At 42.0% G+C, this 27,443-nt stretch overlaps 1 protein-coding gene across 4 annotated transcripts in view; it reads left to right on the top strand.

The window, feature by feature from the left end:
• Window positions 1-5,487: 5,487 nt before the first annotated feature.
• The window catches only part of ITSN2 (intersectin 2), a 116,010-nt gene continuing 94,054 nt past the window's right edge, over window positions 5,488-27,443 (top strand). For 3 of the 4 annotated variants that reach the window (XM_024194068.3, XM_024194066.3, XM_024194070.3), the window contains exons 1-2: window positions 5,488-5,566; window positions 19,666-19,729. In XM_024194068.3, the coding sequence (XP_024049836.2) occupies window positions 19,699-19,729 (31 nt within the window). In that variant the 5' untranslated portion in view covers window positions 5,488-5,566; window positions 19,666-19,698. The other variant, XM_024194067.2, reaches the window with a different exon arrangement.

Raw genomic sequence — 27,443 nt, 5'->3', positions numbered from 1 at the left:
CATGACATACTTTGTAGAAGATTTACGGAAATTGTGCAACAGTGATAACAACAGTGATATAAATGGTCACCTTTCTTATACACAACATCACAGAGCCAGTCAGACTTCAAAGTAGAGGTGCTAAAGCTTAGAAAAATTGAAAATTAGGTTGCTTTAGATATTTGTAGAGCATCATCTCTGTAGAATCTAGGTATCTTTTGCTCCCTCTCTATATAAAGTGTTAGCCTGGGTGGTGACTGGAGGAAGATCTTACATGAGAATGTAATAAGAATAGAAAAAGAAATATTGCTTATTGTAATTATTGTTTAACCCATGTTTCTTCTGCTTGCCCCAGGCCTATCATCTTAACTAGTCTAGGCTTTTCTGTGTCTATCATTCTGCATCTATGATAGAACAGCAAGCACCTTATCTTTCCTCCCTTCAGCAATCATCTGACCTTCTTATTATTAATAACCTCCTTAACCTGACATGTTGTCCTTTTGTATGTTCTTGACTAACTTTCATTGTAAACTCTGTGAGGTAGAGGACATTACTTAACCTATCTTTGTAAAGCAGCATGTGCATTTATAATGCACTAACTCATTTAACCCATTTTGCATAGTGTTTTTAGACAGGGATAGAAATAATAAGTTAGACCAGCAATTCTCAAAACTGTGGGTCGCGACCCCAAAGTGGTTTGCGACCCCGTTTTAATGGGGTCGCCAGGGCTGGTGTTAGACTTGCTGGAGCCCGAGCCCCACCACCCGGGGCCAAAGCCCAAGCCCCACCTCCCAGGACAGAAGCTGAAGCCCGAGGGCTTCAGTCCTTGGTGATGGGGCTCAGGGTGACTGGGGTTTTGGCTTTGGCCCCCCTCACCTGGGGCAGTGGGGCTCGGCCTTTGGCTTTGGCCCATGGGGCGTCTGGGCTCGGGTGGGCTCAGGCTTCGGTCCCCCCTCCTGTTGTCGTGTAGTAACTTTTGTTGTCAGAAGGGGGTCGCGGTGCAATGAAGTTTGAGAACCCCTGAGTTAGACTGTACTTCTTTAAAGTAAACAAGGAGTCTTAGTACCACTACATAATAGGGCAAGGTACATAATAGCCTTGTTTAGAGAGTGCACTATTCTTTGAAAATATTTTAAAAAGAGCAAGTATATAATAGCTCAAAACCAATACACCAAAACCAATATAAATTACACCTGGAAATTACTAGGAAGCCAGTCCACATCAGACATCATGTAACACCCTTTAAATATGGGCTACCAAATTTAACGGTAGCTGAAATGTTTGCCTGGTTTTACGGGGTGACTCCATATAGAACCCACTGCAGTAATCCAATCTTTAGATGACAAAGGCATATATCACCAAGTAACATCTGCTTCCAAAAGGAAACTTCAGGCACAAAACAGATGGAAGGTGAAAAAAAATCACATTTGGTTGCTACTATTCCCTGAATATCCACAAATAAATAAGGATCCAAAAAGATTCCTGGACCAGGACCCTGTATAATAAAACCTCAGATTTTAAAGCCCAGAAGAGACTATTATGTCACCTAATCTGACCTCCTCTATAACACAGGCCATAGAATTTCATCCAGTTACCTAAAAACTTGTTTGACTAAAGCACATCTTCCAGAAAGTCATCTAATACTGATTTGAAGACATCAAGAGATGGAGAATCCACCAATGGACATAAAGAGGGAAACAATATTTTCAAACATGAGTGGGAAAGTTGATGATTGGGGAGCTTAAACCCCCTCCCACTCCAACCTTGAACAGTTCCCCTCCCAAAAAGGAGAACTGGCTGACATTAAAAAGCATGTGAAAAAAACCAAATCTGAGATTTTATATCACAAAGATATTAAAACAATAATAATAGTTGTCTCATGTCCCCATTCCCCTTTATGAAATGGGCTCCTGGCCAGATTATATCTCCCACAATGCACCACGTCCTCTCTCCAAGTGGAAAGACTTCTTATGTCATATGACATCTGATGGAACAAATAATGAATTAGATATTGGGTAAATGATATAGCCACTATCACAGCAGCAGCATCTGGAGATGTCAAGCACATCCACCCACCATCAAGATGAGAAAGAGGGCAGCCCATAACAAGATGGCATACTGTGTGTTCTTGAGCACCACGGGGGCAGGACAGGGAGCTCAAGAAGCTCAACAGTAAAGATGTAAGTTAAAAGAACAGGAGTACTTGTGGCACCTTAGAGACTAACAAATTTATTAGAGCATAAGCTTTCGTGGGCTACAACCCACTTCTTCGGATGCATATCTGAAACCGATGTAAGTTAAACCACTCAGGGCCACAATGTATCCTGTTGTAATCTTTCATTTCATATGGTTGTTCTTAGGTGCATGCAAGATCCAATCCAAAGAGACTAGGGGACAACAATCTGAGTTTTCTATCTGCCCAGAAATGTGCCATCGATATATAGTCCCATACCACCTGTTGCCAGTGTTCCTTAGAAAGGTTGTGTCTGATGTATTGTCTGAGAGGCTCGACTATTTCAGAAAAGGAGCTGCTTCTTTAGTCAGCATGTCTGATGTGGCTTTGAGATGAAATTGTGAAGTTAGCTGTCCTGATAGTTGGCTGCACACAGTAATGCAGCCAAGGCCGTGCCTTCACACCTAATCTCTGGGGAAGCAATGCCAGCCAGGACCACAAGGTTGGAAACTGGAGCTGTCTGGGTTGCACCAGTAATGGTATGAAGGGCAGAGCTGATTGTTGAGTCTAGCTTTCCACAGTGAGGAATGGAGCCCATGCTGTTGCACAGTATTCTGCAAGTGCAATAATTAGGGCATTGGTAGACTGCCAGAAGCTGGGACTGGACAACAGGGGTTGGATGAATCACTGGTAGATGTCCATAAGGTTTCAACACTAGTGCCCCATGAAGAGATACCATTGCACATCATGGGAGATGTAGTCTGACCAAGGAGCCCAGCCTATACAAGGAAATGGAAGCACAAAGCACCCTGAACTACAACTCCTATGAGGCACCGTGGCAGCATTTCTGGATTTACAAATTTAGGTGTACGGCCAAAATATTTCAGTATTGAATTTTCACTGAAAAATCAAAACTTTCCAAGACAAATTTACACAAAAACGATTTTTTTTTTCAGTTTCATCAAACTGAAACTGTGGACACCTTGGCACCTTCCCCCCACTCCCCTGTTTTCTGACTGGCTCTGACTGGAACAATTTACCTAAAGATATGGGGGATTCTATCATTTGAACGTTTTAATTACGACTGGATATCTTTCTGAAAGATGTGTTATAGCTCAAACAGAAGTTATGGGCTTGATGCAAGAATTGCTCGGCAAGATTTTATGGCCAGTGTTATCAAGATCAGACTAGGTAATCTGGCTTTAAAAATCTTTGAAACCAGTGTCTCAGGCCTTGCTCCAGAGGCCTCTGGGTCAGCGTCTTGGGCCTTGGCTCCACACACCAGGGCCCTTTTGGCCAGAGTCTTGAACCTCAGCCTCATGTCCCAGGTCACTGTTAGCCTGAATGCCTTGGTCCTGCATCCTAAATCATCGTTAGCCCAAGCCTCGGGCATTGGTGCTACACCCAGGGGCATTATTAGCCTCTGTGCCTTAGCTCCGCACCTCAGGTCCCTGTTAGCCACTATGGCTTGGCACCAAACCTGGGGCACTGTTAGCCTGTATACCATGTGATGCTTTCTGGGGGGTACCCAGGGCTGTGATGCATCTCATTACCACCTACCTTTAGTGTGTTTGTGCTTGCTGGGGTCAGCTCCCCAACTCCACCGGCCACGGGCAACACAACTCCTCTAGGCCTATGCAGCTCCCACTGTCTCTTTACAGGTTAGCAATAGACACACACACACACACACACTCTCTCTCTCTCTCCACCCTCTGAGCATCTCCATGAAGTGTCCAGTCCCTACTCCACTGGACACTCACAGTATTCACTGCTCCCAAAGGAACAGTACACCCCAGCTTACTAGTTACACCTTAGGTAACGGCTCCATTTAACACACAGTGCTTATATAGGGTGACCAGATGTCCCGATTTTATAGGGCCAGTCCTGATATTTGGGGCTTTTTCTTATACAGGTGCCAATTACTCCCCACCCCCATCCCGATTTTTCACACTTGCTGTCTGGTCACCCTATGCTTATATAAGATAATAGTAAAAAGAAACATAAGTTTATTTAACAAAGGATTGAGAGTCTAGTAAGAGCAAGAATTATTAGAAACAGATGGTTACATATAAAATAACATCATAACACACATTCTAGAACCTAGACTTATTTAACTAGATACTTTTATGTCTTAGGCTATGTCTACACTACTGTGGTAAGTTGACCTACGCTATGCAACTTCAGCTATGTGAATAACGTAACTGGAGTCGACGTACCTTAGGTCGAGTTATCGCGGGGTCTACACTGCGGGGGCTCAACGGAAGAAACTCTCCTGTCAACTTAACTTACTCTTCTCGTTGGGGGTAGCCTAGTACAGGGGTCGACAGGAGAGTGATCTGCTGTTGATTTGGCGGGTCTTCACTAGACCCACTAAATCGACTGCCCGTGAATCGATCTCAAAGCTTCAGTGTAGTGTAGATGTAGCCTTATAGAGCAATACTCATCCAAAGTCCTTCTGGCATTTTACAGCCACCCTTGGCTGTGATTTTTCATTCACGAGACAAGTCACACTGTTGGCTTACCCCTTTGATGGAAGAGTCTATGTGTTTCCCTGCATTACCTGATATACCATACTAATCCTTTGATTTTAGTCATGAACAGGACACACCCACGCAGATTGTTTTTTCCTGTAGATTTTCTCTCTTGTAGATTTTGCAATCTTATACCTGGTATCTGGCTTACTATGCAAATAGACATCCATTGCAAAACATAGAGTGCACAATACACACATGACCAGACAGAGACAAGCCTCTGCTACCTCCTCTCTGAAAAGAACATACCCAAGGTATGTCCCCTTCTCGTGACCTGCCTTAAATCCCTTAAAAACATCATTTTCAGTATAGATACATAACTCCTTAAATATTATCCATACATATTATGATGACCAGTGAGCTACTGATTCTCGGTAGGGACCTCCCATGCCACCCCTTGGTGAATTATTATGAATATTTCCTACTCAGGTGATCCCTGTAAAACCCCAGTGCCCTCTGCCAGTTGGCACTGAGAAGTTCCTGGGTCATATATCTTAGCTTGGCACCTGTTAACCTTGGTCCTACCCCCATGGGTGCTGTTAGCCCATGTCTTAAGCCTGGGACCTGCACCCTAGGGTGCGGTTAGGCCATATGCTTTGGTCCCACACTCAGAGGTGCTGTTGGCCTGTGTTTCAGAGCTGGCCCGGCACCCGGGATGCTAAATACTGGTCCCAGGGGCCCCGCTGGCTAATATCCGGGGCCTCGTGTCTCGGACCTGGCCCCGCACCCACATTGGCCCGTGTCTGCGGGCAGCTCCTGTTCCCTCCCCCTCCTGCCGCAGCTCGCCCCGTCCGCCGCCATGTTGTCGGGCTGACGCCGCCGCCGCTGCGCCGCAGCAGGAGGAGGAGGCGGAGGAAGGGGCCAGCCCCGAGCAGAGCAACAGGTACCGTCCGCAGGCCCAGGGGTGGCCTGGCGGCTTCCGCGCTGCTGCCCGGCCTCGGCCTGTGGGTTGGAGCCGTGGGGGTCCGAGGGAACAGAGGCGGCTGCCCGCCGGCTGGGTGAGCGGAGCCCTGGCCCCCGCGGGAGGAGCGCGGCCGGGGACGAGGCTGGGCAGCCCCGCGCCGGGGCAGGCTGAGTGGGTGGCGGGGTCTGGTGAGGAGGGTGGGGGTCCCTGGGCTAGAGGAGTGTTCCTGTGGGGGTCTGGGGAGGCACGATCCGGGGAGCAGGGCCATGACTGTGTTGGGGGTCCGGGGAGGGAGCAGGTAGGGAGTGACCTTGCTTCGGGGGTGGGGGAGCCAAGGGAGGGAGCAGTAGGGGGGTTCTTAGTTGAGGGGGATGGGGAGGGAGCAGGTAGGGGGTGCCCTTGGTTGGGGGGGGCTGGAGAGGGACTCGAGGGAGTGGTTTGGGGGCTGTTGTGAGCAGTGACCTTTGGGAAGTGGGGAATGGCCTGGGGAACACATGACTGGGATTTGAGATGTTTGGTGAGGAAGGGCTGGAGGGGGCTTGTGAAGGATTTAAGGGGCAGGAGGTTGCTTGAGGATGGGGAGCCCCAATATGATCCGTCCCATCTCTGATCTGGTCTCTGTAGTCTAGTTCATTTGTTAGCTTGGATCCCTAACAGGACTAGGAGAGAGAGAGAGATTCCCTCCCCCCCTTCTTTTAAATTTTCTCTGGGCAATGGGACTAGGATTCGATCTTCTCTAGTGTAAGCACCTCTTGCACAGTATAGCAAAGGAGAAAATCTCTCTCTTTGTTCATTTTATTTAGCTCACATCACAGTGTGCAGCCGGGTGCAGCACGAAAGTTTAAAACCACAATAACTGAAATAGAACTTTGGCAACAGAATGGGCAGCGGATGGGGAAATGTTTCAGGTTTGTGGCTTTTATTAGGCTGAGCAGACATTTCTTTTGCATTACAAGTTTTTCCTTTTTTAAAACAGTAAAGTTTTATATGCACTTTTCTCTTTTATGAAAGTGATTTTTTTGTAACCATCAAAGCACTTGGGGTAATGCAGCATTTTATCCCTATGTCCTCTTGAACACAGCTGATGGGTGCTGGGTTCAACTTCTGTTGGTTTTACCCTTAAATTTTAAAAGCTGTCAGAAATGAGTGAGGATTGTTTACAAATCTCCCCCACACATGTTCTCTCTGATTTGGAAGATGGAGGAGTAAAATTATTGATGCTAGAGCACTTCTACATGTTTCTATGGGAACTAATTTTCTGTTCCTAGGAGCTGGTTTCATAATTTCAGTAGTAAAGTGTGGCTGGTAAACCCTATAATCTGTGTGTATGTGTGGTAGTCTAAAGAAATGAAAATGGTAGCAGTGATTAACATTAATGGTATTAAGCACCAACAACAGGTTCAGGCCTCCACAAGAGACAAAATACAGAACATCTGTGCTTGGAGAGCTTACAATCTATAAGAAGATAACACACACTGGGAAGGTTAGGTAGATGGACTATACTGGGAATCTCAGAGAATGGAATAATGAAGATTATTATAATTATTGGTTTGCTTCTTAAGCTATTGTGAAAACCAGTAGTTTAAAGAAATTAAGAGCTGATGAAAACTAACTTCCATGGTTAATGCCTTGGTAAATGGTATCTTTTTTTTTTTTTTCTGTCCATTTTTTTTGGCACTGTAATTTTCTATCAGAAAATAAAATGTGGCCACCATCTAGGAGACCTGGTTGTGTCCTTTAGGCACTAATATAATTTGGATTAGAATGTGCAACTAGAGCGTGACACCAGTCACACCTTGCAAAATTTGAAAGTAGATTTTAATTTTAATAACACTTAGCACTTCATGTAAAACGTCCTTTACAAACATCAAATAATCAGTCTTCATAAAACCTATGTTAAGCCATAAGTGTCACTCTCATTTTATAGAGGAGGAAATTGAGGCACAAAGAATAATTTAGCTAAATCTATGCAGGGAGTCAGTGATAGAGCTGGGATTGAAACTCAGGAGTTCTTGGCTCTTTTTTCTGTGTTCAGACCACTAGATCATGCTTGTCTCTCTGGAGACTTTTGAGTGACTGCTGCCCTAAGATGCAAGTCAGACTCCAAGACTGCATCTATACATGCAATATTTGGACCCTTAATTCTTCACTGGTGCTGCTGTAATGCTTATATACACTGACAGTTGGCATTGGTTAGGCAAGTGGCAAGCTGAGGCTTCCATTTTTCTCGTAAACTCTGATCATTTTGTTTCTACAGTCCTGCACCCTGTTTGTCTGGTTAGTCCACCTGTCATATCCTGACTGGCACTTAAGTTGTAACCTCTCTGGGACAGTGACTGTGTTCTTTGTTTTCTGGCTGTACTGCATCCAGGACAAAGGGGTCTTGATGCTTTATTAGGGTTCCTAGGTGCTACAGTAATACAGATAATCAGTTCTAGTGATAGCAAAAGTGGACGCTTACTGTAGATAGGGTTTATGAATGTTTATCGCCATGTAATCTAATCTACCCACAGAGGAGTGCACCAGTGATGAATTATGGGAACTGGTTTTTTCCCCTCAATGTGGGCAAGGTCAAATAAACCAAAGTAGAAGAAGGCTGTTATTGATTTTGAACATGGTTAATAAGAAGGCTTTTGTGAGTTTTGGATATTACCCAAATGGGGCCTATGCAAATACCTAGATTAGTTTTAAAATATTATTTATTTATATTGCTGTCATATTACTATTATGTGAATTAAGTTTATTTTCATAGTAAGATATAAACTACTGAATATGAAGTTCTAGTCCTGTTTGCTATAATAATTTTTTACTCAGCTATTTATCTTGCATTATTATTTATGTATTCATTCACTGAGCACTCAAAAGTATACTAGGTGCCATTCAGGCAAATGGAAAAAAATAAGGGCCAAGATGTCAAAAGTTTCTAGTGACTTTTGGTGTTCAGCTTGTGACACCAGAAATGAGCACCCAGCCTCTTAAAATTAGGCCCCTTTAAGTAAGGGGACTGAAGTTGAACACCCCAAAACTGACTTATTTAGAATTATTATTTGCTCTTGCAAATCGTGGGCATGGGCTCTGCCTTGGAGAGATCACGCTTTAATTGACAATTTACAAGAGCCTTGATCTTGCTGAAGAATGTTCTCATTTAGATCACTTTGCAGGATAGGGGCAAATGGGATGCGGAAAGGGCACAATATTAGACTTTTAAAAACATAATTTGACTCCTAACGAGTCCCCACTTTTCATTTCACTCCATACGTAAGTGTCTTGATTTTTTTAGAAGTGTTATTCCTATCTTATTTCCCTTGTAAGTATTTTTACTCCTTCCTATTTCAATTTTTTTCATTTTGATTTTAACTGTTGCCATTTGTTTATTTTATTTTTATGAAACATTTAATACTTTTTTCTGATATTATTTGTTTAGATCTTGCTTTTTCTATTTTTGTTTCTATTTAGCCTCAGTATTTTCTATTTGTAATCATTTTCTGTTTTCAGATTATTTCTTTTAACTTTCTTTTAACCACTTTTCGGCTTCAGCATACAACATCTCTCTCCATAGCTTCTAGAATCTAGATGATGGCCCTTGCCATTTCTCTCCATTCTGTTTCAGAAGGAATAAGTGGTGATGAGCATAGACTATTTTGGAAAAATTCTAATGATGTTGAGCAGCCGAGTATGTGAAGGACCTATTCCTCCTTTTTAACGTTTTACACTGTCTTGTTTTATGTGGCTGAGTGGTGCTGGGGGTTTAATGCCCCCAATACCTTACTAAGAAGATGACTGATTAGTTGACCCTTTTTATTTATGACTGTAGTTTATTTTATATAGTATGCAAAGATCCTCTCAGGTTGTATGTGTATTTGTCAACAAAGCAGTAATGTTTGGATTATGTATTGTGATAACCTCTGGCTATAAAATGAAACAGTAGTTACCTATTTTTTAAAACTGTAAACACATACTATCAACTTTGTTCAACATTAGCCTCATCCAGTGTATTTTTGAAAGCTCTTGGAGACCAGGTTTTCCCTGTGCCCCAGCCTTGTGACAGGTGATGCAACAGACCTATTCCACCTTGGCTGAGCATGTGGCTTTTGCTGTGCTTTGAAAGCTAGATTGATTTCCCAACGGGAATTAGGCACCTAGCCTTCCCAGGTGCTTTGAAAATCTTATTAGGCATCTTTGAGTGCCTCAGTACCTTTGAAAATCTCTCCCTAAGTCCCCCTAAGCATGGAACTTAAGGACCTATTTCAAGTAATAAATCCCAGTCTTCTATATGATACTGCTTGAATGCCAGTCCAGTCCAAATTTACTTTTTAAAAAATGTTCAGTATCTTATTTACTAACATCTTATCTATGTATGTCTTTCATTTATTCATCTAGATCAGGGGTGGGGAACCTTTCTTCTATCACGGGCCATTAACCCACAGAAATAATCAGTCACGGGCCACACACAAGTAAAAACAACTTAATTTAGGGGGGTTTTTTAGAGAGAGAAATATAAAACGTTCAACTCAGCTGCCGGGGGGACGGGGGGCGCCGAGGCTTGGGGCTTCCCGCCTATGGTGGGGCGAGCCAGCACTTGCGGCGCCAGCCCCGCGGGGGGGATACCAAGACTTGCCGGGGGGCTGGATGAAATTAAGCAGTGGTCTGGATCCGGATCGCAGGCCGTAGATTCCCCAGCCCTGATCTAGATTGTAACCCTCCTGGAGCAGGGACCATCTTTTTGTTCTGTGTTTCTACAACATCCCGTATGTCTGCGTCTAGGGCCCTAGTGCTACAGTATTACAAATGATTAATAATAATAATACTCTGTTATTTGCTGCTGCTGTTTTTCTGTAGCTGCTCATTCTTCAGGTGATGTATGTTAAAAAGTAAACAGTGTCACGGAGATATGGGACTGAAAGTAATGCTCATGGAAGTCAGTGGAAAGGCTTCTATTGATTTTAATGGGCATTGGATCAGGCTCTTAGTGCTTGTTTAGTTAGATAGCACTGGAAAGAGAGAGAAGTGACTTTTAATCTTTCTGAAAACAAATGTTTCACTGCTAAACAATAAAGTGCACTGTTAAAAAGTGGATTCAGAAACATTTTCAGTGAGTAAAATAGTGCATTATGGTGTATGTTTCTTTAAAGGTTTAGATATGTTGTCATTTTTTTTAAGCTGGAAAATTAGGATAGAGAAGTGTCTTGAGGCTTAGTTTGTCAATGTTTGTTAAAGCGCTTTGGAGATGAAAAGTGCTGTATGGATGTTAATTTTTATTAATGCTTCAGCTCTGAGGGTTAAAAGTTAGTCAGTGCATTTTTATGCCATGTCCTCTATTGTGTTACTTTATCTCTATGTACTGTTTGTGTTCAAACACAAACAAATTTGTTGATTTTATTTCTTTATGAATATTTGATTCTTTCTATAAAAATACATGTTTTGCTGTAGTTCACATTTCATAGTTATTTAGAAAGCAAACATGGTAACATCTTTCTGTTAGTGCTGTTGGGTGAGCAGTTTGTACAAGATTAAAAGGCCTGTGAGGAGACCACCAATAAATAGCTCTGCGTTGTTCAGACCGAGAGTGCAATAAAAGATGTATCATAAATATGGTATCCGGTTCACATATTGTAAAAATATACACAGTTCGTATTTTTATCACTTAGAAATATCTAAAACCATCCCCAGCAATAATACAATTTAGCATGTATATGTTAATTGTCTGTCTCCTGTAGATGAATGAAATAATAGATGAGACTTGTTTATTAGTGAATAGCTGAGAACAGCTTTGTACATGCTTTTCAGAATACCACATGGAATTCAAATGAAGCAAGGTGGTGACAGTAGCAGCACAACACATTGGAATTATGTAATGGCGAAATTAAAAAGAACATTTACTGGAAAATTAGCTTTTCATTTTGTGCAGCTTTAAATAGGGTCAAAAACATTGCTGCTGTATGTGGGTGCAAATGAAACAATGGCCTACATACAATAGCAGTGAACTTGTCTTGTAGTGTTTTGGTATGGATCTTAGTAATATTTCAGCTGTTAGAAGTAGTAGCTAAAATATGTTAGTTGGTAATTCTATTGGTGTTGCTCTTGCCACCCACTTATCTGCCGATGAAGCTTATGAGGTGTTTGTTGTTAGTTGTAATTCTATTGATGTTGCCACCCACTTACCTGCAAATGACGCTTATGAGGTGTTTGGCATTAACCATGACTCATGTTATCTAGATGTAGTTAAGTGATTCAACAATATTGTAATCTTACAAAGTGAAGTAATAGTGGTGGACAACAGGAGATGGGTGTCATTCTCGTCTGAAACATCCCCATCAATTCTAAAAATATGACTATTGCAGGGCAAAACATTTCCCATTATGGCTATCAGCATATTATGACATTACAAACTGCCTCTGATTTTTTTGATACACTGCCTTTAGCACAATATTTTGAAAGCCAAGAATCGTGATCATTTTAAATAATTTATATAAAGATATTACAAACTACCCCTCACTTAAAACACATACACACAAAAATAATTTAGTGTAGCCAATTATGAATTAAGGTCATACGATTACCATTCTACTGGATGTGTGCTCTTGGTCCAAGGACAAGTTAGGTATCATTTAGTGTACTTAAGACTGCAGTACAAGATAAAGTGGCACCTAATCCATTACAAAGCCTTATATACATTTCATGTTGTTTCTAATGGTTTAAGTGTTAGTATATTGTATAACCTGGTACTTGGTGTTTAAAGTTGAAAGGAGAAATTCCAGTTGAATGCCCCATCTGTTTTCTCCATTGTGCCCTAGTAATGTATTGTCTATGGTTTCCATCACCCTTTTGCATCTGAATAACCCAGAGGACTCTGAAAATTAAAATAAAATTGTTAAGAAGCAGATAAAATCATAATACTGCAGGTTAGGTATTTTATGGGTATTTTACTTTTCCCATGTAAGATTTTTAGTTATTTTTCTTAAGGCACCCTAATATCTTCAGGCATGTACACCTGCAAATGTGCTCCCTAGTCACACTAAGACCCTAGTCATGCTAATTTACAGTTGTATTTAAAAACAGGTTTGGTAGTAGGCCTCTATCACACTGTGGATTGAGATTCTTAACTGAAGACTGTTAGAAATATGTTGTTCTTTTAAAAAGCAAAGCACTACAGTCTTACTTCCTGGGTGATGTACAGCTTCCTTTTTAGACAAAAATACCTGCCTGTGCTGGTCAGTTAAACCGTACTAAACCTGCCAATAACAGTTACAGCTAGCTACTGATGTGGACATGGTGTATTTTATATTGGTATTAAAAAAATTAGCATCAGTTCTTCTAACTTTAGATGTGAATCCAGATTTAAATAATTCTCCCCCCTCCCCTAAAAATGCTTCAAGAATTTTATAAACAGCATATTCAGATTATTCTTTTGAGATGTTGGGCATAGAAAACTACCCTCTATATATTTCTCATGTGTCTTGTATCTTTTTCTGCTTAACTGCACTAAGCTCCTTTGATCCACAGACTGTATATTGTGAACTCTTTTTCTTGGACAAGTGTTGGAACAACAAGTCGAAGAGCAGATCTGTTGCATCCTGAAGAGAAAATAATGCTGTAGTGTACTCCATGGTATTTGCTGCATTATCAGGAAGACAGATATCTCTCTTGCTTTATGGTGGGCTTTCCAGTGTTAATTTGTGCTTGTGAGAAAGAATAGAAGGAGATTTTTGTACATGGTTAGGCTTCCAAGAGATATGTCCAGAATAGAAGATTCAGAATCAGAATAAAGATTCTGGTAATAGAATAGGGAAAAACAACAAAATCCGAGATTTCAAGTAAGGGCTTGTCTATTCTACAAATACTTTGCCGGTATAGCCATACTAGTGTAGCTATGCCAACACAGCCCTCTAGCATAGAAATGGCATATATCATCAGAAGGAGGTTTTTCTGCCAGCATAGCTAAACCAGCTCTATGCCACTTTTCTGGTGGCATAATTGCATCTACACTGGGGGTATTGCTGGCATAGCAGTGTTGACTAGAGGTGTGATTTTTTTTTTCCACACTACTAACTGACCTAGCTATGTCAATAAAACTTTGTAGTGTAGACCAAACCTAAATGTTTTTCTTTGAGCTAGCTCTGTCTGCTTGTAAGGATAAGCCAAGAATAGTTAAGCTAGTGAAAAATGCTGTCACTATACCTACTGGCAGGCAAACTAACCGTATCACTTCATATACTTTCGTTGTGTGTATGTAATTGGTTCCTGTTGCTTGGCTTGCGTTTAGGCTCTCATTTGATCCACACCGTTAACTTGTTTTTTGCTTTCTTAACAATTCCTAGTTTGTCCAGGTATCACCTGTGAGTAAGGAAATATCCATTTTATACTTAAGTAAGGAGAACCACTTTTCATTCTGTTCTTGAGCTAGCCAGTAATTCTGAGTAGCTTATTCTTCCCCACTTTTTTTGTCGAACCACTCTGCCCCAATTGGATCACTCCAAATATTTAAGAAAATGAAGAGAGATATCAAGGCCTTCATTCAATAAATCAACTTTTAATTTAGGTAGGTTTCCTGTTGCCATTATGCGCCAGTTAAAATAATTACAACTCTGTAAATCAGCATAATAGCAGGAAATTGAGCAGCTGGTTTAAAAGTGATACTGTTAAATGAATCCTTCCCCTTGCCCCCAGTAACTACGTGCTTAAGAGGATATTTGTGCTTTCTTAATATAATTCTGATAATTGTGCAACCTAGACAGCAGACTGACCAATATGTCATAAAGCTAGTATTTTCCACTTAAAACTATTACCTGCTTCAGGAAAATCCCACTGCCACAAAGTTATGGTTGTTGAGGTACCCCATCATTTTTTTTATTATTATTTACATTTTTTAGCATCCATCCTAGACTCAGCTACTTAATACAGTAGTTCATATAAACTTTTACAGCCTATAGCACACTTAATGGACTACCAATAAAAATTAAAAATAAAATTGGCCTCCCCAGTAATAGTGTAGACATCCTGTTTAGGATATTATTTCTCTTAGTCCAGAGTGTTCATTATTCCAGGTTAATATGTTGCCAGTACGTATTACATTTCCTTTGTAAATCAGTTAGATAGCAACCTCCGGAGTTTGTGTTCTTGCTGATTGATTTTGCACTGTCCATTCACTTTTTCTCCAACACTTCCCCTTTCAATTATGTTGCTCTTTTAGGAGTGGGCTGTCTGAACCATGGCTTCCAGAATATTTATCAACCTGCTTGTAAATGAACTGGTGTGACCTAACTATTTAACTAATTAACCATTCCTGCCTAATAGCAGTTTTTTGCTAGTTTTTTTTTCTGGAAATATTTGTATGTGATTGATTCAAATAGAAATTAAATATTAGAAAAGCATATGCTATATAAGTTTCACATAGAATAAGAACAAGTAAAAATATTTTGAGTGAAGAAATTACTTTTTTCTTATATTCTAATTCTAGCTTTTTTCTTACCTCTTCTCTCCTTCAGTCTCCTCTTCATTTCCTCACTTCAAAACTACAGTAAGTGTTGGGAACTGATGGAGAAACTGCAGTTGATTAGGTCAGGCTGGGAAAACAGAATTGCTGCTGTAATATTATGATTGGTCCGGTGATCTGTTTACAAGAATGTATCAGTTCTGTTATTTAAACCTACTGAGGTCCAACTTTTCCTGTTTTCATCATGTGTGATGCCTTATGCTCAGACATTAAACTTCTAATTAAAAGGTTTCCGAGTTGGATTACAGTTGTTGTAAACTTCAGGCTTTGGTTTTATGCCAGCCTGTTCCCTTTACTGGTGTGAGATAGTTGATGACTTTTTTGTTAAGACATCTCCTTTACCAGCTTCATATTTTATGCCCTATGCTTGGAACACCTTAACAGTTAATGTTCGCCAAACAAAATTCCTTCTTCCAAAACACTTCAGGCAAATCCAACTTTGTGTGGAATATTCCAGTTGTAAAGGTAATTTTCTATTCTAAACCTGCTTGTTACTTGATTATAATCTCTTCTGATTAGGGATTCTTTTCTTTGTTTGGCATACTTTATTACACAGCAGTGTGTCCCTCTGTGGTGTTACGTAAAATGTTCTTTAGAAATTTCCAAGTTTTGTTGTAATTTAAAAGTTATCTAGAGTCATTTCTAATCTAGAAAGTCCAGTGTAGATCTAGTATCTTTCACTGAAATTGCACCATCAACTGAGAATAAGAGGAACTGCTGCATTATGAAGGGTGCTAGGATGTAGTTATATGGTGACTAATGGATTACCAGACTTGGAATTTGTGAAAATAAACTAATATCCACTTTGATTTCTGAGTAATATCCAAACCTTAGGGACACTGTGACTGCATAGAGTCGGAGTTCTTTCTTAGTGGCAAGCATGTTTCTTACCCTCAGTCCCATGGAAACAGTTTTGTGGGGGTTTGTATCTGAGGAATTTGGGTCGGTGAGTGGCCTGGTTGGAAATGTGGGGATAGTAGAATTATTTGGGCTGCACTGAATTACCACTTTACCCACCCAAATTCATGAGGGGGACTGGGCGCCTCTAGGCACTGCAATAATACAGGCAAATAAATACAGTAACTCCTTACTTAACGTCCTCCCGCTTAACGTTGTTTCAAAGTTACGTCGCTGCTCAATTAGGGAACATGCTCGTTTAAAGTTGTGCAATGCTCCCTTATAACGTCTGTTTGGCTGCCTGCTCTGTCTGCTGCTTGTAAGATTCTGTGGGAGAGCAGCGACTTTACAAAGGAGCATTGCACAAGTTCCTCTTCTCCGCCTCCTCCCCCTCCGTCCCAGAAAGTCCTAAGCGCTGCCAAACAGCTATTTGGTGGCAGGGAAGCGCTGGGAGGGTGGGCGATTAGCGGGAAAGCGCCGCGTCTCCTCTCCTCTTCCTCCCTCCCAGAAAGTCCTAAGCATGAAGCGCTGGGAAGAAGCGGGGAAGCGCTGCGTCTCCACTCCTCCCCTTCCCTCCCAGAAAGTCCTAAGCGCCGCCAAACAGCTGTTTGCTGGCTTGTCCTTTCATATTGTGGGAGACCCTTCCCCCCCTCCCATGCTTTTGGGTTCAGAAATCTTTATGGCTGGTAAGACTCTGGCAGCCTGGCTCTAATGGAACTGTGCTACACAAGAGGTGGCATAGGGCCCAAGAGCTGATGCCGAGACATAAGAACTCTATCTGGATCCCTTTACATGTCTGCATTCTGAAGTCAGGTTGCTTCTGTGTGAGGTGCAATTTCTCCCACATACTCAGGACTTTCAGGCATGGAGCACTTCCCTACCTGGATTATCACTTAAGGGTTTAGATTTGGTGCATCTTAGGTCTTACATTTCAGAAAGCTGCTGTGTGATAGGATCTAGATACAATACAATAGTATGAGGCATGGCTGAAACATGGTATGGTCTTGTAATGCACACAGCTATAGCCTTGTTTGGCAGTACCATGTTGTAACGGGGACGCAAAACGCACTAGCTTTCTGCAGTTAGATGGGATCTTAGAGACTGCCTCTCGCCTCATGGTTTTTAACCTGGCAGTTGAGAATAGGTGGGGTGCTTGAGTTGACAATAGCTTGACTTTTGTATATGGAGGCTGGAGTTAGAGCATTCCCCAAGAGGGCCCTCTAGTTTGGAAATTGCTTTTGCTTTCCCTAGGCACACGTCCTCTCCAAAAAGCCTGAGGTTGATAGACTTATGCAGCATTTCCAAGGCCTAGCTGTTTGTTTAGGCTTTTTTCTCAAGGGTTGTTTGAGGGATTTATTTTATAGTTCGATGTTCTTCATAACCCTAAGGTTAAAAAATAAGCCAACAAGATTTTTTGGTAGTATTGGGTAGGTGGAATGTCAGGCATTCCCCTCCCCGCCCCCCATTTTAAAAATAAAAAGTGATCTGCAAAGAGAGAACAAAATGAATAGTTCAAGAGTATGGGTTTAATCAGTTAAAATTTTATACCCCAATCCTGCAATAAGATCCATACAGATCAACCCTGGTGTCCATGCACAGCCCTATTGACTTTTACCCCATTGATTTCAGGTGGGTTCTTCATTCTCATTCTATTGCAGTATTTCAGCCTAGAGTTCTTTTCTAGCAGTTCTTAAAAGTACAGCTTTTATAGAACTTTATGTTCAGCTGGAAAGTTATAAATAGGGAGGAATTGTCCTTTGTTATTTCATTTTTAGTACATAGGAAGAGACATTGGCGGCAACCTAAAAATATACAAATTCATTTTAATTTTCTCATCCTCTTGGAAAAGTTTTCAGCCTTTCTTTTGCCTCCCTCTGTTCTTTCTTCAATTGATCCCTGGTATCACACTTGATAGATCAACGGATTCACCATCCATTTCCATTTTTATATTAAAAAAAAGAATATAAAGGGTCTTGTGATACTACTGTGAAGAGAGTTATATAAAAAACAGTTGTACTGTGTAATTCTTTCTTCACTAGGCAGTTATATAAGCAGTATATAATGGGTTAACTTTGGTTTTCACTCATTTGGGGATGGATGATATATCAGTCAACATGTGGCTATGCAATGCACAAACCAACCAATGAAGGCAAATTCTTTATCTAAAATTAGCCCATTGTATAGCCTACATTATAAATATTGTGTATAGAATATACATGTAGAGTACTGGTACAGAGTGATTCCTAACATTTTCCATCTAGTGCATAAGTGTGTAGTAAATACTCTATACTCTGCAAGGAAATTTTTTGAATGCTTCTGGAAGCAACTGCATGTTTTTTGCAACCAATAAAACAATCAGATATGCCAGAATAAGCAACACCATACAGAAAAAAATGTTTCTGTACCTTTAATATTTTTGAAAATGTATTTGAACAGGTATTTAATCACTGAAGGGGGGGGCATAATAGTTATCTGAAATGTGATACAGAAATTAGAATATTAGAAGCATCTGAACACTGGGATGAGTAATTGCACTGCAGGATTCTGCTATTGTTGGCTAGTGCTGTTTCGTGAGTAGATTCTTTCCTGCCTCCCCCTCCCGCGCCCCATTCTTAATTTTTTTATTGTGTTTTTTCATATTTTAACCTAATAAAATTGCCACTTTGCTATGCAGAATTTCACATCACATACCATTGCTACAAAAATGTTTCCAGATTTAAAGCTTTTGTGGCTCCTTAGTGAACAGTAGTCAAAGTGAAATGATTTTACCTGAAGCAATGCCGTGTGTATGTTGTCTTAATTCTTTATGGGTGTTCCCTATCTGTAAAACGGGGAAAGTGCCTAAGTTTGAGGAATGTTTTGAGAATTAGTTAATGTTTTGCAAATATAAAGAGCTAATAAATAAAATGTTAAATACTCTTGAAATGGGACCAGACTAGCAAAACAAAATGTGACAGGCAGCATTTTAACATTTCTTATTCTGAAAGTATGTTATATTAAGAACCGCTCTGATGATGATACTTTTTGTTTTTGATAATATAACAAAAATAATTGACTTTATAACAATATTCAGTTTTATATGCTGGAAAATAGACTGCTGCATGATTTGATTAGAGCTAGTTATTTTACAGAATGAAGTATACAGGGTCATTTCCACTAATCATGCTTTTGTAAGTTCTGTGGAAAGTTATTTATCCAATATTTGAACTATTGAATTTCAGTATTGTTCTTTCTTTTATTAACAGAAGTATTATTTTCAAGTATGTCAACTATAATTTTAATTTTGATAAATATTCAAGTAAATCATGGAAGTTCGGGCTGAATAACATCTGTTAGGTTGTCTAGTCCATCCTCCTTCCAGTGAAGGATTGTTCTGTACAGTATATGTTCCAGTGTGTGTGTGTGTCTTATGCAGTACACACAGTACAATGAATGCCGTTTTCCTTTAAGAATGTGATTCTAGGTTCAAGACTGCACTGCATACCAAATAAAAATCTCCCACCTACAGAAATCTCCCACCTACTTCCAAATGCAAATTCAGTATGTTCGGTAGCAGCTTGAAGCCCTGCATTGTTTGCTTCCGGAAGTGTGAGCTGAAGAGGACAGACATTCCCTCTGCTCGGCAGGAGCACTAAGCTGTGTTCTGCCCTTGTTGCATTATTAATGGCACAATGTTTTTATGTTGCAGATGGCTAAGAGCTAGCAAAGCACATTCAGGACCATGATGGCTCAGTTTCCCACAGCCATGAATGGTAAGTAGCTTGGTCTGGGTTCATTTATGTGGGGTCGGAGAGTGCTTTTTTGTTTTTATATGTAATATCAATAATATTAGTAATTAACTGGTTGCAACATATGCCTCAATGTTTTTGTCAACTTGCTGTAGCATATTTACTGTTGCTTATGACTTCTGATGTATAGTCTATACTCTAGGAATTCAGCACAAGTTTGTACTGTAGTATAATTAAGAGTGCACATATGCCTGGAGCATCTAGTAATTTTAGATAATTTAAGGGGTTGTTACATGCCGATACATGACTGTATTTTGAATACTGAATGACTTCAGATGAGGAATAAACTAAGTAACCATTAATTAACAGAATAGGTATTTGAGTTTGTATAATATGGCATAGGATTTTGATATGTTTTAATTTAGATATGGTAAATATTTAGTTTAAACTAAAATATTTCAATTAATTGATTATTCACAATCAATACAGAATGGGCTCAAAATATGCAGATAAATCTTAAATATTTTCCCTCTTGATTTTACGTTGTTGTCGTGTAAAATAATGCAGAAGCTCATGTTTTTTTCAGTTTCCTTTCAAAGACATACTCCAGATAAAACTTTAAAAGATGCTATGCAACTTCTGACTGTGTTAGTCAGTTGGATCACTCTGTTTCTAAAGGGACTAATCTGCCTTAAAGAAACACATTGCTAAATCTGCTGAGAAATTGGAAGTTTTTATGCTATTTTACCTGGTGACTTCATTGCTATAATTGAAGCTACCCAAAAATGGTTAGAGGCAAAACACGCTCTGTCTGCCAAGTGGGGGAAAATCTGACTGTTGGGTAAAAAATCTGCAATTTGTCTGGTTTGTTGTTTGAGGAGATAAATATAAGAAAGACTAGGAGTTTCTGGTAGCTAATTTAGTTATACAGCCATGTTATGGATGTTTTCAATAAAATGTGTAAAACCATTATACTGGTGAATAGCAACCATTATGGTGTTATTCACCAACACACTGTTATACTGTAAATGACATCTGTAGCAGAATCCAGAAATAATGTTTCAGTATTACTTTAAAAATTAGTATAATAGTAGAAGTTGGAACAAAATAAATCCATGTATTGCATACCTGAATTCTTAGGCAAAACAAGATGAGTACCACATTGTCTTTTCCACTTCATTGGACAGATGGGACAGAAACTTAGTGGAGTCCTGTTTTATTTTTCCTATTGTTGGGCTTTTTTGTTTTTGTTTTTTATTTTTAAAGTGCTGATTCTTTGGCAGTATTCCTCACCCCAAATCCCATGGAAACCGTTCTTGTGATTCAGGGCTAGTTTATCTCCAGTCATTGTCCCCTTGCTGTCCCCTATGGTGAATCTCTGCCTAAAGTTAATGCAGTCTTGTGCTTTGTCTTCACACACCACCCCCACCCCTTCAGTCCACTTGGGCACTGGGAGAAGGCTGTAGGGGGCAGAGAAGCAGCACTCAGGCACAGAGCCTCTGGATCTCAAAAAATTGCTGGTTTGAGGAGCTGAACAGCTTCTCAATCTGTACCACAGGAAACTTTGCGCCCTCTCCCCTGCTCTCAAAGGAGGAACAATGCCAAGTAAACTTAAGGAGATGCACCTCAGAGAGTTTGCAGTCTGCTATGTGAAGTCTGTGCCTTTAGTTAAACCACTTCCTTGTGAAACACATCTGAGTGCATGTAGTTAAACAATATGAATGAATAATCAAAATTAAGTGCAGTTGAAACAAGTTAGGTAGAGAGAGGTTTAAAATCCTACTGAGATTTCATGGTAAACATTGAACAACCTTTTCTTTAGAAACTATTCTGTTTATGTAGTCTGTATTCTTCTTCCCTGTTTTAAATTTACTAATGCTATTTCCATTAAAACAGGATTATCTGCTTCTACCATTTATTCTTCAATTGAAGTAATTTGTATTATGCAGTTCATCCCAGATGAGTGCCAATAAAATCTCAGTTACACACAAAAATGGCTGCTATGTGAAAATAATTCAGAAGTTTAGATTGTTACAAGTAGTCTTGGTAGAAATAGATTAGAGGGAGAGGTGCAGGTGAACTGGTTAAAGGTGCATGACATATGTAAGGTATTGTGTGTTTTGGAATGTATATCACACAGATCACCACATAGTGGTGAATGTCTGTTCTGGGCAAATAGTGAGGTCCATTGGATAAACTCTTGGACTGTGAGTTGGAGACCAGGGTTGTATTCTCAGCTCTGTCATTCACTCTCTGTGAAACCATAGGCAAGTTACTTATTATTTGTATTGGGGTAGCGCCCACAGACTCCAATCATCCTTCCTGTCTACAGTTTGAAATCTGTAAAATGGGGATAACGATACACACTTCTGCAGAATGCTTTGAGATCTATAGATGAGAAGCAATACTGTGTGTGTGTGTGTGTGTGAGTGAACTTCTCAGTAAGTAGAAACACCTAAACAGAGCCACACTTAGGCTATGTCACAATATCCAAATAGCTGAGAGTTTGACGTAAGCTCCGGTCTGCGTCACACAACTGAGCCAATAAGAATCCATAAGCACATGAGCCAGCAAGCAACAAATGTTCCGTTTTTATGCAAATACCCTTTACTAGTAGTAACAAAAGAAATCCAAATAATTTTCTCTAAGTATTATTATTTGTATTACCATAGCAGAATGTCTCTCTAATTTTCCTGTGTGCGATTGGTGACTCTTCAAGCAAAATTTTACAGCACTCTATGACTTTAATTGGCTTTTATTTTGCTACTTATTTGCATAGGATGGAGGCAAATCTAGTTTTAAAATGACTGTTAAAAGAGGAAGGCATTGATGAAGCCCATACGTAGTCTTGAGAAATACAGAATATGAAGCTTGTTCTTCTCACATGTTCCCCCAATGAAGAGAGAGAGCTTTATGATGGAAGGCTGAAAGCCAAATCCTGTTGTTTATACTTATCGTCACAATTACAGGGTGAGCTGAACTTTAGTCCCTGTTTAGTCCCTCTCAAGTCTATACCTTTGGGGACATGTTTCTCTACCTTCACTCCTCTCTGGTGGAACTGCGCAGTCCTACCACTCTTAGACTGAATCTCTGAGCGGCAAACCCCCATTTACCATCTGCGTTAACCCAATTGGCTCAGCTGTTTGGCACCTATAAGCCCTTTTCCTCTGGGAGCCTGTGACAGTGGCTGATTAATGTGATTCAAAAGCAGCTTCTTCAAAACGAAGAATTATGTATTCATTCACCCAAAGATACATAGCAGTTAGAGACAAGGGTTAAAACATATTTAACTCCTATTTCTCCTTACCTAACCCTTAATTTTTCTTTGCAAGGTTTGGTAAGTTTCATTCAGCCCAGTTGTCTCAGTCTCTGGCCTGGGAGAAGCAGACTGCTGTGTTGTAGCACATCTTCTGTGATTCTCTCTGTCAGAGAGCCATCTCCACCAACTGCTGCCCATTCAAACCCTTTCTTCCCTAGGGCAGAATCTTTAAGGTTTTAGTATCTCTTTTGATCGGGTATGTCTACGCTGCCCATGTTATAGCGCAGACACGCTTTATTGCCAGGGGAGAGTTCTCCCGGCAATTTAAAAAAAACCCAAAACCACCCCGAACGAGTGGTGGTAGCAGCTCCCGGCGATAAAGCGCTGTCTGTACTGGTGCTTTTCAGCACTAAAACTTAAAGTTTTAGCACTGAAAGTGGCAGTGTAAACACAGCCATCCTGGGTTTTGATCTAGGAAGAATAAACCTTCCCAGCCTTGCTGGAGCCAGGCAAGGGGTATTCCCCAATTAATTGCTTCCCCATTGTTTCCTCAGGGACACTTGGTATTCTCTTGGCCTGTACCGTACCTCAATGGTTCTCAGCCTTTTTTTAACCAGGGAGCCCTAAACTTAAATAGACAAACCTGCAGATCCCCCTTCATTATTTTGTTTCTCATTATTTGTTTCTTTCACGTTATTTTAGTAGTTATCACAAATATTACTATAGAGAAATTATTATGTGAACAGATCAACAAAAAACACAGCAAATTAAAATATTGACAGTTTACCTGATACTAATGATAAATTACAGCATTGCTAGGTGATATATGGGAGTATTAGAGGGGTGTATGTTTACTGGCAGAGGGTATTTGAGGGAGGGCTGGAGGAGTGCATGTACTGGGAGGGGTATTTGGGGGGTGCTGGAGTGGTAAGTGTGTACTGGGATGGAGTATTTGGGGGTGTTGGAGGGGTGTGTGTGTACTGGGAGGGGTATTAGGAGGGTGCTGGAGGGGTGTGTGTGTGTACTAGGAGGAGTATTTGGGGGGTGCTGGAGGGGTGTGTGTGTACTGGGAGGGGTATTAGAGGGATGCTGGAGGGGGTACCTGAAGCCTCTCACTCGAGGTGGGAGGCAGTGTTGCATTCCCTGTCATGGTGGCAGCCCGGCTGGTGCAGGTTTGGGACACAGCACCAGCCCATCAGTGCCTCCCTGCAGGCCTCTCCCCCTCCCCTGGCCCCCCAGGCTCTGAGGCGCCACAAGAGGAGCTTGACGTCTCCATTTACCTGACAGGCCTGGGTGGGCAGGATCCAGCAGCTATGGCTGCAGGGGAGGGACCAGGGGCAGCTGGAGAGGATAATGGGGGCTAGGCCAGCCTTGCATGGCAGGACTCAGGGAGGAAGCACCTCCTTCAACCCCTGATTCACTTCAGTGGGTGTTCTGCAAAGTTGGGAAGTGCTGGGACTGCAGCAGCAGGGAAGGAGAACTAGCTCCATGTAGCGGGGTTGGGGGCCTCAGCCCACAGCCAGCCATCCTGCTGCTTCCTCCCTCCCCGCGCTGCACAGACACGTGGTGAGTGCAGCCGCCGGGGGAGCCGCTGCCTCCTCACTGCTTGGCGTCCTGGCAGGAGGCGTCCTGAGGCCTTGCCCACCCCCACTGCTCTGTGGGGCAGAGTTTGCGGAAGTCCCACTGGATGGGTCTCCTCTAGAGTTGCCAGGCATCTGGTTTTCAATCGGCATGCACGGTCAAAAAGGGACCTTGGCGGCTCTGGTCAGCACCGCTGACTGGGCCACTGAAAGTCCAGTCGGCGGCGCAGCAGGGTTAAGCAGGCTCCCTCTCTGCCCCAGCTCTGCGTGGCATGTCCCTGCGGTCCTTAGGTGCAGGGGCAGCCAGGGGGGCTCTGCGCACTGCCCGCACTCGGTGTGCCGGCTCCTCAGCTCCCATTGGCCGGGAACTGCGGCCAATCGGAGTTGAGGAGGTGGCACCTGCAAGCGTGCAGAGCCCCCTGGCCACCTCTGCGCCTAAGAGCCGGAGGGACATGCCAGCTGCTTCCGGGAGCCACCTGAGGTAAGTGCAGCCTGGGCAGGCCCTCGGGGGAAGGAGGCAGGGCAAGGGTGTCCGGTTTTGTGAGATTGGAAGGTTGGCAACCCTAGTCTCCTCAGAAGGTAGAAAACGGGGGTGAGAGAGGGGGCATGTGATCTTGCGTGGTTCTCCCCCTCTTCACCCCTGCGTCGCCTTTGGGGGGGACCAATCAGTTCACAGACTCCCTTGATTATGCTAGCGGACCCCTAAGGAGCCCTGGACCTGGGATTGAGAACCACTACCTTATCTTATTGTTGTTTCCTTTCCTGTTTGTTTTCCTCCAACAGCCTCCTTTGATTTAACTCCTTACAGTCAGGGAGGATAATATCACACAGATAAACTGAGATGCATCTGATATTCATAAAATACACATAACTCATTCATTTTCCACACTTGTCCAACCCCATGACTTGAATTGGATTTTACTAATTGAAAATAGAGTTCAGTCTAATAATGTTAGCCTTACTTGGGTGTCCTGGAGACTAGCCGAGGCATGTCAATCTGTTTAGAATCATCTGCTGCATTTGCCCTAAATGAGCATTATTCTCTCTCAATAGTGGATAATAGCTGTTGCTTTCCAAAGCTGAGAAAAAGATACTTAAGTTTGTCTGTAGATCCACCTGATTTTCTTATGTGTGCTTGTGTTCGAAGCCCAGAGACTGAAAGACGTTAGGTTCAACCTGGTATGTGTACCAATATATTGAGGCAAGAGACAAGGAACAGAAAAAGTTAAATTTGATTTCAGAATAGTCTTGGTTTGTAAGCATTGTAGACTAGAATAATAACTACAGCTTTCCAAGGACAAATACTGTTCCTTGGTTCAGAATGGGCTTTCATAAAACAGTGTGGAATGAGTTTTCAAGTTATTTATTACCAATGTACACCTCTACCCAGCTATAAAGCGACCCGATATAACACGAATTCGGATATAACGCAGTAAAGCAGCGCCTGGGGGCGGGGGGCTGCACGCTCTGGCGGATCAAAGCAAGTTCGATATAACGCGGTTTCACCTATAACGCGGTAAGATTTTTTGGCTCCTGAGGACAGCGTTATATCGGGGTAGAGTTGTATGTGAGAAATGGAAGAAAATGAACAAGGTTCTAATGGTGACAGTTTTATAGATGTTCTTGTTGCTACAGGAGAATGGAAAAACAAAACACTAATTCAATAAAAATGTGAATGCAGTTACATATAAAGCAAAAAAAAAAAAAAATTAGTTGGATTATAAACTCTTTGGGAAAGAGATCATCTCTTTGCTCTGTGTTTATACAGAGCCACAATGGGGGCCCTAGCTGCAGGGCGCCACCACAATAGAAATTGTGTTCTGCCCTATAGATTAAAAGTAATAAATTAGTGATAAATAAAAACCAACTTGGATTTGTCAAGAACAAATTGTGTCACACCATACCAGTTTACTTCTTTGACAGGGTACTGGCCAGTGTTCCCTCTAATTTTTCCCACACATGTGCAGAATGAATTTTATGTGCACCAATATGGAGGTGATGTGTGACACACATCCATATTGGTGCACATAATAAAATTCATGCGGCGAGGGCAGGACCGAGGGAATCGGAGTGTGTGTGTGGGGGGGGGCTCAGGGGGGGGGCAGAGGGGGGGTGGGGGGGGGGGGTGGGGGGGGGGGGGGTGGATGAGGGGTTTGAGGTGCAGGCTGCCCGGGAGCTGCAGCAGGGAGAGAGGACTCCCCTCAGCTCTCTCTCCTCGCAGCAGCACCTGGCCTGGGGGGGGAGAGGCGCCTCTTCCCCAGCCGCAGCAAGTCCGGGGCAGGTCCGTGTTGGGGCTGGAGGAGGGGCGCCTGTCCCCTGGCCGTGACAAGTCTGGGGCAGGTCCGTGTTGGGGCTGGAGGAGGGGCGCCTGTCCCCTGGCTGTGGCAAGTCCAGGGCAGGTCCATGCTGGGGCTGGTGGGGAGAGGCGCCGCGGCAGGTCCGTGTTGGGAGGAGGCATCGCTCCCCGCCGCAGTCCGGAGCCCCTGTGCAGAGCTTAATAGGCGGCTGCGCAGCCTAACGGGAACTTAGGGGGGATGGAGTAGATGTGATATACACCTCTACCCCGCTATAACACGAATTCGGATATAACGCGGTAAAGCAGCGCTCGGGGGGGGGGAGGGGGGAGCTGCGCACTCCAGTGGATCAAAGCGAGTTCGATATAACGCGGTTTCACCTATAACGCGGTAAGATTTTTTGGCTCCTGAGGACAGTGTTATATCAGGGTAGAGGTGTATCTTGATTTCAGTGAGGCTTTTAATGCAATCCCACATGACATTCCCATAAACAAACTAGGGAAATGTGGTCTAGAATAGATGAAATTACTGTAATCTGGGTGCACAATTGGTTAAAAAACTATACTCAGAGTAATTATCAATATTTTGCTGTTAAACTGAGGGGA

Source organism: Terrapene carolina, unplaced genomic scaffold (assembly GCF_002925995.2).
Source record: "Terrapene carolina triunguis isolate 2854851 unplaced genomic scaffold, T_m_triunguis-2.0 Scaffold42, whole genome shotgun sequence".
NCBI classification, from domain to species: domain Eukaryota; kingdom Metazoa; phylum Chordata; order Testudines; family Emydidae; genus Terrapene; species Terrapene triunguis.
This window is presented reverse-complemented; position numbering and strand designations above follow the sequence as displayed.